Source organism: Oryzias melastigma, linkage group LG9, assembly GCF_002922805.2.
Source record: "Oryzias melastigma strain HK-1 linkage group LG9, ASM292280v2, whole genome shotgun sequence".
NCBI lineage: Eukaryota > Metazoa > Chordata > Actinopteri > Beloniformes > Adrianichthyidae > Oryzias > Oryzias melastigma.
This window is the reverse complement of record NC_050520.1, coordinates 2070657-2082600: the sequence shown is the minus strand read 5'-3', so window position 1 is coordinate 2082600 and position 11944 is coordinate 2070657. Positions and strand designations below refer to the sequence as shown.

General features: G+C 39.6%; 1 protein-coding gene across 2 annotated transcripts in view; it reads right to left on the bottom strand.

Moving 5' to 3' along the window:
* The window catches only part of nipsnap1 (nipsnap homolog 1 (C. elegans)), a 14926-nt gene extending 3767 nt beyond the window's left edge, over positions 1–11159 (bottom strand). The window contains exons 1-9 of one of the 2 annotated variants that reach the window (XM_024275691.2): positions 10894–11159; positions 9298–9425; positions 7371–7416; positions 5584–5678; positions 5200–5270; positions 4089–4226; positions 2723–2754; positions 2532–2626; positions 1103–1186 (exon numbers count right to left, since the gene is read on the bottom strand). In XM_024275691.2, the coding sequence (XP_024131459.1) occupies positions 1103–1186; positions 2532–2626; positions 2723–2754; positions 4089–4226; positions 5200–5270; positions 5584–5678; positions 7371–7416; positions 9298–9425; positions 10894–11009 (805 nt within the window). In that variant the 5' untranslated portion in view covers positions 11010–11159. Of the gene's footprint in view, positions 1–1102; positions 1187–2531; positions 2627–2722; positions 2755–4088; positions 4230–5199; positions 5271–5583; positions 5679–7370; positions 7417–9297; positions 9426–10893 lie in introns of both variants that reach the window. The other variant, XM_024275690.2, reaches the window with a different exon arrangement.
* Between the last annotated feature and the right edge of the window lie 785 nt (positions 11160–11944).

Sequence of the window (11944 nt, the reverse complement as noted above, 5' to 3'; positions counted from 1 at the left end):
TCTGCGGCCCGGTACCGGTCCGCGGCCCGGTGGTTGGGGACCACTGAACTACACCACAGGTTAACAAGCTGCCTCCATTGCGTGCTGCTTCCATGTGTGCTGTGAGGTGTAATTATTAAATGTGCTTCAAGTAACAAACCATTTCTTTCATTAATTGGCAAAGGACTTATTTATAAACGCATATCAAATCTGTATCAAATAGGGGTGTAAAGGGGAATCGATTTGGCGATATATTGTGATATTTCTTTTGGCAATTTCAATTTAAAATGTTGACAAGACAATATTTAATTAATTATTTATGAGCAAATGTAGCTCAGCGTCTTACTTTTGTTTTCCACCGAAACCCCGACCCCAGCACTCAACCTTATTGGTTAAGGCCCATTCAATGTTTTTTTTATCCTATGATGAAAAATATTTTCTTGTGAAAATCAGACAATATTAAATTTCCTTGGGTAAAAGCTACTTGTATATGAGATACAGTTGCAGTGCTTAGCATAGTTATCATTAGATTCAATTAATTTGTATCATTTTATTTACATGAAAGGTCTTTAAAAAATGTTTTGGTGCAGTCTTGGGATACTCAAGCATAAGTGAGTACAACACTTTACATTTTTCAGGAAACCTTTAGTGTCTTTTTAGAATCAACATTTTCTATGACATCCATGAAAATTTCATGTTTTGGAGTTCACCAAGTGTATAATAAAACTCATCCTTCATCACTCATTTATGCTTAGAACTGTATGCAATATGTGAAACTATCTTTTTTATAATACAAAAAAAACTGTGTCTGTTTTTTTTTTCTGTTTTTGTGCTCTCACATGCTGCCATAAAAAAAGCTATCTAGCCCATCAAAGAAAAGAGATTTTTATTCCTCCTATTAGAATCTAAAATAGATGTTAAAACTATCACAAAGACATCTTTACTGTAATTATATGTTAATTTAAACACATTAACAATGAGTTTATAAAAGGGCCTTTCAACAGCGTCAATTCAATTAGCACCAACGCAGAACGCTGCTCTAAAATCACACAGACAGATAAATGAGCTGCACCGTAGCTTTGAGCCAGAGTCTGTATTTTATTCAGAAGTCTTTGTGTCTCACCTGTATAATACACATTTACATCCCATCCTTCTTTCCTCCAGGCAGCGTTTCTCGTCTCCTCACGGGATTGAAGACTTTCATACGCTATAAAAAAAAACAGACAGAAGATAGACTGTTTCCAGTGGAGTTTAATAACACTTACAGGGCTACAGCAATATGTATTTTTATATTTAATGATGAAAATTGTGCTTTTAACATGTTCTTGTTGGATTTTCCTGATAATGGAGGACATAAATAAATAAAATTAAGCTTAAAATTGCATTTCTGGGTATTTCTTTATTTAAATCATTGGGAATCAGGAGAAGAAAAAACTGTTGTTTGAAAAAAACTTGTTTGTAACGCGGAAAATATGCTGGGTGGGGCATGTAAACAGAGAGCTCTCAGCAGCAGGAAGTGGGTCTTTAAAGTTCTTAAAAATTTTTTTTGATGCTTAAAGGGGAATTTTACATATAAACTGATATGTTTCATGTTTTTAGGAAAACATTAAATGCTAAAAAAAATAAAAGAAAGACTGAATTAAGCATCAATTTTCCTTTTTTTGCATGTTTAGAAGGTTTATATGGGGTGATTTTTGTGCCGCCATATTGCAAGAAAAGGTCAGTTTTCTAAATTAAAAACAAAATGTGAAATGTTAAGAATAAAACTATAATTTGCAAATTAAAATATTTAATATTTGATTTCACAAACCTTTTTTGCTTTCAAAAAATATTGTTGTTTATGCAACCTTTTTTTTGCTTTTAGCAATATTTTTACATTTGCAACCGTTTTTTTTTTTTTTTTTTGCTTTCAAAAATATTTTTGGTTTTGTAAACCTTTTTCAGCTTAAGAAATATTATTGGTTTCCCTTAAAAAAAATGTTGCATTTACAGAACACGTTTTTAGATGAGTTGTGCCTCACCTGCTATTATTTTATGAAAGCACAAAAAATTCTGCAAATGCAAAAATATAAAAAAAAAAACATTTAAATATTAAATTTTTTCTGTTTGCATATTCTTAAGTTTTTTTCTGAACAAAATTCTGATCTCAAAACTGACTTTTTCTTGCAATATGGTGGCATAAAAATGACTCCATACAACTCAACTAAAAACATTTGTGCTGCAAACACTAAAATATTTTTGAAAACAAAAAAAAGTTTGCAAATGCAAAAATATTTTTAAAAACAAAATTAAGATTTTTGAAAGCAAATTTTAAATATTTTCACTAGCAAATTATGATGTTTTATTCCTAAAATTTTATATTTTGTCCAAAATTTAGAAAACTTTGATCTTAAAACTGTGACTTATGGTCACACAAAAATCACTCTATAAGTCTATGCCAAAACTATGAAATCCTTTCTCTGAATTTGCTACAAAAACCCAACGGAATATTTTGGGCTATATAAATAAAATTGAATTGAATTGAATGTAATGCGGCGAGCGTCTTCACTTACCCCACAGGTGATGAACAACATACAGGTCTCCGATCTGAGTGAAGAACCCGCCCACGGCCTCGTTGTTGCTCTGTCTGTACTTTATCGCCCTCGCCCTGTTGGAAGACAAGTCGTCTTTAGCGCCAAATCAAACTTCTTTAATGTTTTTAATAACAAAAGTCAGAAAAATGAATTCTTCTAGGACGTCTTACCAGCGGTTTCCCCATTCCAGCATGGTTCCAGGCTGAAACATGAGATCAGTCAACAGTTCATCGGTTCAACACACAAAGAAAACTAAAAGTTTGTCCTCTAAATATATTAAGATGTAAACAAACATTTCTCTGCAAACAAAAAACAATTTATTTAGCAAAACGGTTGGAAACCGGCTGGTGTCATGAATAAAGATGGCTGTCCCGATGATGCTAAAGACTTTTCTAATTTTAGAAACAACAACAGGGGTTTAGAGGGAAGAAGACAGCTGGCCGGGGTTACTAAGGGCGGAGCCTGAAATCAGACTCACTGACACTTCAGACGTGATTTCACCTTTTAATCCCAACTATGTGACAAACAGCAGCTCTGAATTCAGATCACTGGAGCTCGTAGCAGCTGTAAATCAGAGACTCTTAATAATGTTGTTTGGTGAATTTTTTTTGCATATTTTCCAATTTTACTTTTGATTTCAAAATAATATTGATCATGTTACATGTAAACTGTTGAGGTGTTGTCACTTTTTGTTGTAATTCATGTCATCTTTAGTAAAAAAAAAATATTATTGCCGTTATTTTTGGTCCTTTGTCTGTTTAATTATGAAAAAACAAACAAACATGATTCCTGTATTATAGTAAAAATACCACATATACAATGTGTGTGTGTATATATATATATATATATATATATATGATGGGTGGATACCTGCTGTCTGCGGATGACAATGGTTGTACAGTGTGTTCCAAATTATTATGAAAATTGTATTTGAGTGTCAAAAAGTTTTGATGTCAACTTTTAGAGAAAATGATCCGGTCGCTGTAAAATTTGAACTTTTCTTAAAACCTCAGCGGCATGTAAAAATGCAGCTGGCATCTTCGAATTACAAACGGCGCCTTGCTGAGTTTACTGAAAACTTACATCAAGGTCGCTGCGCTGTGGCATTCTGGGATATGTGACCTTTTTTAAGATGAGTGTCAATACATTTAAATGTAAAAATAAGACGGAAATGAGGTTTGCATTTCTATTCAACATTTTTTTAACTTGTGCTTTTTTGATTTTGTAAACAAAAACGTTTTACACATAAAATAAAGTTAAATTTTTTGAGCCCATAAAGGAAAACTTCATAAACTGCTTTGATTCTGCAGCTTTATTTTCTACGAATTAGGTGGGAAAAACCTCCAGAATCTTCCAAGTCTACAAAATAAAAGCTCGCTCTTCCTTGTTGTTTTGCACCATTTGCTCCGATGCAAATTCACAAAAACTTGAATTTGTTTTCTTGCATCTTTTTACTTAATTTGACAGCAGTGCTGACCTGATTTGACCTCTTCCAGAACATCATGGATTATTGATGAGATTAGAGAGTGAGCATACCTTTAGGTTATAGGTGCGTAACTCATAGATGTTTGGTCCTTGTCTCGGCAGCGGTTCATTCCAGAAACTGAACTCCAGGAGAAGCTGGTTTCGCCTTGAAATCAACATTTTTGACCGTTCTTTCCGGAACTCCAAATACTCCTGAAACCAAACATTTGACAGGAGAAAGAAGTTATTTTTTTGCAGAAATGTTCTGATTCACACTTTATCTGAAAATTGATTAAAAAATAAAGAACTGTGTAAACGGGTTTGGAGTTTCATCTGTTGACATTTTCCTTTCAAGGAGCCACATTTCTTCTAGTCCACAGTGACAGTTCTTCAGGTTTTCTGAAAGTATCTCAAACTGTTTGTTTTCAGTCCACTACTTTTTTTCCAGATACTTTCAGGAGAAATCTTTGCCGCGTTTTAAAAATCTCCGATGCTGCGTTCAGCCTTGCCAACACGCGTTCAAGCGACCATTTGAACACACAATAAAAGTTCAACTTTACCAATTAGGGACTCTGACTTGGGCATGGACGGTGTCTTTTCTAATTCATGCAAATGCCAACCATTTGAAAATTGATCATGATCCCTCTTCCAACTGTAATTTCATGCACTAATATCAGGTAGCGACAGTCCAGTGCAAACACAAAGTGCTAAAAGGGCGTTCAAAAACCTGCGTTCACACACACATCTTAAAGTCCTCCTATGACAAATTTTTTATCAAAAAAAATGTTCCCTGTAGTTTTAATTTTTTTTATTATGATTGGGAAGTTTTTAACCAAAATTCCACAACCAAAATGTCTTAAAAAGACATTTTTCATGTTGATCTGAAGTATCAGTTTCCAAAATCTCCTCTAAGGGGACGTGGCTATTGATTGAGAACTCAACAGAGATTGTTGAGTTCTCATTAGGGCTAACACGATAAGTCGATTAGTCAGAACTAAATCAAAAAAAGAAGTCGGGCTCCTTGAAATGAAAATACAACCAACAAATAACACCTAAAGCTTTGAGGTACACTGAGATTTTTCCAGGTTTTATCATCTCAGGCAGCTTTAAGAACCGTTTAGCTGATGTTCAGTCTTTAACAGACATCAAATAAACCTTGTGTGGTGATTTTTCTGCAGATTACCTTGTTGACTCTCAGTTTCTGCAGACATTCAGTCAAAGCCGGGTATCCTCCCTGGTACCTCCACAGGTGCACTGCCCAAACAGAACAGCAGAGGTCACTACAGCGCTGTGCTTGGCCCAGCTACACCCACACAGCCTCCACCATCATGTTGCCACTCTTTGTTGTCACTGAATGCTCTTAGTGTACACCATCAACTGTAAATTGTCATATGTAGGAAGAGATTTGTTGCTGGTGAGTCAACCGGAGTGTCTGCAGGCACTTTGGAGCCAAACCATCACAGCTCGTGTTTGAGCCACTCAAGTTTCTCCCTCATCAACCAAAGCTGCTGCTGCTGGTTTCCTCCAGCTCGTCTCACACTGGTCCTGTTGTGTTGCTGCTGCATACCGGCTTGGTCCTGCTCCCCGTACCAGGTGTTCCAGCTTCCAACCACCTCACAGGGGAAGTCCTGGTCCTGATGGAGCTTCTTCTGTACTTCAGCCCTAACAAACAAAACAAACTAATAAACACAAACATTCTGACGTCAGTGTTTGAAAAGCATTTCAGTAAATGGACCAACAAGACCGCACAATCAGCAAGGCCGAGTGGGCCGTGGGCCGTATCTGGTTTAAAAGCGGACAGAAAGTGTAGGCCCAGAATGGGTTTGTCTACAGTTTCCATTGTGGCCCCACCTGTGTTTGCCCACATTGACTTAAGTGGATACTCAGTGGGTAGGCTCGCTATGCTATCCAGCCGCCTGGTGGACAGCGGGTTCCGCTAGCATGCTACAGAGGAGCTCCCTAGCTTGATACAGCGGAGCTCGCTAGTATGCCAAGGCGGAGCTCACTACCACGCTACGGCGGAACTCACTAGCTTGCTAAAGCGGAGCTCGCTGGTGCGCTACAGAAGAGCTCGCTAGCTCGCTACAGTGGAGCTCACTAGCTTACTAAAGAAAACTCACTAGCATGCTACATCTTAGCTGCCTAGCATGTTGCAGAGGAGCTCCATGGCTCAATACAGTGGAGCTCACTAGTATATTAAAGCGGAGCTCACAACCACGCTACGGCAGAGCTCACTAGCTCGCAATGGCAGAGCTCGCTAGCTTGATAAAGTGGAGCTCACTGGCTCACTACAGCGAAGTTCGCTCGCTAGATTACTAAAGAGAACTCAATAGCATGCTACAGCTGAGCTCTCTAGCATGCTACAGAGGAGCTCCCTAGCTCGCTGAAGCAGAGCTCGCTAGTGTGCTACCTACAGCAGAGCTCGCTCGCTAAATACAGCGGAGCTTGCCAACTTGCTACAGGAAACTCACTAGCACGCTGCAGCGGAACTCGCTAGCTCAATAAAGCGGAGCTCGCTAGATCACTACAGCAAAGCTCACTAGCTCAATACAGTGGAGCTCACTAGCTTACTAAAGAAAACTCACTAGCATGCTACATCTTAGCTGCCTAGCATGTTGCAGAGGAGCTCCATGGCTCAATACACTGGAGCTCGCTAGTATGTTAAAGCGGAGCTCACAACCACGCTACGGCAGAGCTCACTAGCTCACAATGGCAGAGCTCGCTAGCTTGCTAAAGTGGAGCTCACTGGCTCGCTACAGCGAAGCTCACTTGCTAGCTTACTAAAGAGAACTCAATAGCATGCTACAGCTGAGCTCACTAGCATGCTACAGAGGAGCTCCCTAGCTCGCTAAAGCGGAGCTCGCTAGCGTGCTACCTACAGCAGAGCTCGCTCGCTAAATACAGCGGAGCTTGCTAACTTGCTACAGGAAACTCACTAGCACGCTGCAGCGGAACTCGCTAGCTCAATAAAGCGGAGCTCGCTAGATCACTACAGCAAAGCTCACTAGCTCAATATAGTGAAGCTCACTAGCTTGATAAAGAGGAGCTTAATAGCTCGATAAGGTGGAGCTCGCTAGCATGCTACAGCGGAGCTTGCTGTCCACCATATATGCCGTGTATATACATATACAGTATATTACATGTGGTATATTGTAAAGTTCTGCAAGTATAAAATTTGTTCTCACATCAAATACTAAAATATAAACATATTTTATAATTATATCAATTTTGAGTCTGCATAAGGACAGAAATCCTTATTGCACAGACGATATTGTAATGTTACAGTGGTTCTTGTGTTTTCAAATCTCACTGTAAACAGATTCAGGAGGATTTGGAAGCAGGAAAAGCACTCACTCCAGGCTGTTGTACGTATCCAGGCACTCTGGTTTGACGTCATGAACTTAGGAGGAAGAAAAATATGAAGAAAGAATAAGAAAAAAATGAGACAGACCTGTAATAAGTGGATGTTTTCTTTTAAGACACATTCAAATGCTTCACCAAAGTAATTTCACACTCTGCCTTTGCACACAAAACTGATTGACTTGCAGGAGGTTGTAGGCTATGGCTGACAGAATGTTTCATTGAAATCTCTGCACGGTGCGGCGTTCACCACATAAAAGATCAAAGTCGGGGGAGAACGCCGGATTTCTCCTCGAGAGTCAGACACAGTTATCACATCAGAGTTAAAAGACAGCCAGAAGACTGTTCTGATGTTACACTCTCCAAAACACAGTCTGTTGTACAGATGGGTTTGAATCATGCTGGTTCTCAGATTATTTTTGCAATTCTCTCTCTTATACTGCACATTTAAATAAAAATTTGACCCAGGCCACATACTTAAAAACTTAACAATATTTGAACACACCTAGTACCCTGTAGAGAAGGAATTTGGGCCATGGTTAACCCCCCTAAAAAAATTATGACATCACAGCAGGAGGAGCCATTAAAAAAAAGAATGGGGCCATAATCTCTTATGGGGCTTAATACAAATGTTTGAAAATCACTAATAAATACAAAAACTCACATGTCGAGGATACTTAGACAAACCTATTCCTCACAAACTGCATCGTCATTCCATGGCTGAACTTACAAGAATTGAATACCAATAATAATAGGACAAAGTGACGGCTGTAATTGTGGCTTTTGGAGTCTCAAATGTGCCATCACCCTTCTTCCACCTTTCAGCTTATCCCTTTCGGGGGCACCACAGCAAAACAGCACCCACTGTTTCGCATCAGTGATTTGGCAGAGATTTTACGCCGGATGCCCTTCCTAATAGGACCCTGTATTTGAAGGGCACAGGGACCCAGTTTGGCAGCAGCGTCAAAGGTCATTACCAATTACCAGAAATAAAAAAGTCTAGCGAGAACTACTGCCCAGGCATCTAGCCAGAACAACTGCCCAGGCATCTAGCATCTAGCCGGAACTACTGCCCAGGCATCTAGTGAGAACTACAGCCCTGACATCTAGCGAGAACTACAGCCCAGGCATCTAGCGAGAACTACTGCCCAGGCATCTAGCATCTAGCTGGAACTACTGCCCAGGCATCTAGCATCTAGCTGGAACTACTGCCCAGGCATCTAGCGAGAACTACTGCCCAGACATCTAGTATCTAGAGAACTACTACCCAGGCATTTGGCATCTAGCGAGAACTACTGCAGCTCTTGCTACACCTGTGAAGCACACAGCGACCGAAGAGGCTCTGAAAGATCGGATGAAAACAAACACAGCGTGCTTGCCGGTGCCTCTGTAGAGTTCTCCAAAACATACAATCCCAAGCTACTCGCTCAACATCATGCACTTTTTCCATGATATTGCAACAAATAAATTCCAGAACAACTTCGGCGGTTGCTCCGCGTCAGGGTTGTCCAGGCTATTAACAGTAGATCTGACACAGGTCAAAAAAGAATCAGCAGAGGCAATTTTGACGTTCCAGCTACATCAAGTGTGAACCCAGCAGCTTGCATAGAGCTGTTTGTCAGCCCCAGGCAACCAAAACATAAATAAACTGGAAAACTTTGGAGATAAAACCAACTGAAAAGCTGCCATTTTGAATAAAATGTTTCTCTTGTCACATGCAGCTCTGACCAGGGCGGCAGGGGCAGAAGAGGAAGGGGCGGCTCAGCCAGTGAAGCTCAGTCAGGAAAAGGCGGCAAGGGCTGGGCCGGTTGGCGCCATGCAACACCGCTCACAGATTAAATTTTTATGTTAGGAACACAGAATAACTGGTTCTTGTTTGTGTATTTTGTTCCCCAAAAACTGGTATTTTCTCAACACTCACACTGAATCTTATAGAGGCTGCTGGTCTCTCTCTTTGAAAGCAGGTTGGAGTGAGCATCTTTCCTGGCTTCCACTTTGTGCACGAATAAAGAGCGGAACCAGCCTTTGTCGCTGCTCTCTGAAAACCTCCTACAGGAACAAGATGAGAGAAAGAGACAAGAAGAGAGAACAACTTTGAAAACGTCGCTGAGATGAGCTTGACTTTAGGGCTCAGAAACAGTCCCGTTAATGTCCTTTGATATGAAAACGATGTATACTGTAATCAAAGAGTAATCAAAACGTAGCAACAGTCGGAGAGGCTCCAATCGCATTCTGATCTGCAGAGACTGGATTATAAAATCCCAGAGATCTGAATCCAACAAACTTCATTTCTATGACTTTGTGTCTTAAATCTGTGGTTAAATCATGGACTCCACTTAATGAAGCGCCCTCTAGTGTCATTTATTAGTATTAGTTTGGTCACCTTCACCATATTAGGCACCAAGAAAAACGTTTATAGCAGAATAAGATAAGAAAACAGACACATTTATTAATCTTTTAAAAGAAAAGGAGCATAGACAACAATAAACAATGAAAAATGTTGCACAAAGACAAACAAAAAGAAGCTCCACTGGTTTTCACCAAGTAATTCCTAAAGATATACAAAGATATAAATAAATAATTGAATTTAAGTAACTCAAAAAGCTTGTTTTTGGCCAAAAACATTTTTTTTTTTTTGTTAACCGGCTTCTTCACCAAACGAGACGGTACCTTCAGAGATGAAGAGAGCAGTTACAGTCAGCTAAACATCACATCCAAGGACTTTTTCTAATCTCCTCCTTTCTTAAACCCTTTCAAATCTGCTTTAATTAACCTCAGTTGCTGCAGTTTTGCAGCACTGTCACTTCTGAGCAGAGCAAATTAGTACAACTGCTTATGGATTAAGGAGCGATGCTGCTCTGCTTTAGTTTTTGCACTTTCAAAGCCATCTGCTCACTTACAAATACTTGTTAAAGCCTTATTAAACTCCAGTAATCCTCCAAATTTCAAGGTCAAGGAGACTTCTCTCCTAACCACCTCATGGTCCAATAGTTTCAATTAGAAACCAATATTAGCGGTGGAATTCCCATGGCGCTTTTAGAGGAAACATCAAAATAAAGTTGGAAAATAGCCACACAGGAAATCCAGGCGTGAGAGGAAGCTCTGAAATGTTGTTTGGTAAAATACAGACAGTACAGGACAAAGGTCAGAGATATTATAAATGATTGAAGGGGCTTTGGGAACACGCCTGTCCCAATAGAACAAGTTTTAGTCACATTAAATGAACTAAAACTAACATCTTTATGCAAATAAAACCAAAGATGGTTTGGTAGATTTGAGGAACTCAAATATAGACTGAGCAGAATGCAAAGAACAAAACCCAGCAGGTGGAAAAACTACTTAAAAATCTGTTAAAATTTAAATTAATTAAATTGAATATGTCCAATTATGCAACAAGGTGTCAGATGAAGACTTTTATTAAACAAATTATATTTTCTAAGCTTAAGTTTACTAATAAAACACCGCTTTAGTTGAAACCCCCCCGACACGCACGTGCGGGTGGACAGGTGAGTTGTACCTGGCGGCTGCCCGCTGCAGGTGGACAGACGTGTGCAGAGCGCGTCCTGTTGTCCGCAGGCTGCCGGCCTTCGCCATCTTCCTCCGTACTGTACTCGCCGCTCCCCGCAGGTACATACAGACGCCGCGCGGGCACACGCGCGTTAATGTTTACCTGGACTCCGTGACGTCTTTGACAGGTTATCACATGGCTGCAGCCGGTCACTGACGCAATGCCTCATGGTCTGTATGGGGGCGGGGGGAGCAGAAACACACAAAACCAGGACAAACTTTTACCTGTAATTGGTATGGAGAGAAAATAGTCTCACTCCGATTTGTGTGTGCATAATTCTTGATTTGTAACTCATATAATACGTTTTGTGCATAAGAAAAAAAATACAAAATGACAAAAAATACAATTTAAAAATGCACAAATTAAAATTACAACAGATTTAAACTAATTTCAAATGCAAATATTTAAAATTATGCACGAATTAACTCTTACACACACATAAACAACAGTTTCAAACAATTTTTTGGTGAAACTTTTCATGTCTCACTGATTCATCCGTGAGTGATGCGTTCAAGTGCTACTAGAATGCTGGTTCAGAGTTTTCTTATCAGCTGTTTTGAACTTAGATTGTGAATAATTATTTAGACTTTTTTATATTAATTAACAGGAATATCTGTTTAAGAAAGTGGGAAAATATCAAGTTTGACCAGACATTAGATAACAACAGTTAGCAGTTCCAGGACATCCTCCGCTGCATGATGGTCGCTGTGGCGTCTCACCAAGAGGATCAGGAAACGTGCAGCAGAAGATGACACCGTGAACTGTCTCTCTGTCAGCTGCAGACATGCACTCCACTTTGACGTCAGAGGAAGATCTCCCATCTGCATGTATTCCTGCCCCCAGCTACCTGCCCACCTGTTTGGGTGGTCTTGTAGACAAAGTCCTGTCTCCATTTCTGGATTTGTTATCATAAAAATCCTTAAACTGTCCTGTGAAGTCACAGCCTCTGTGCCCTCATCTGCTTCACCTGAAGAACAGTGGTGGGCTGGTGGTCTTCAGA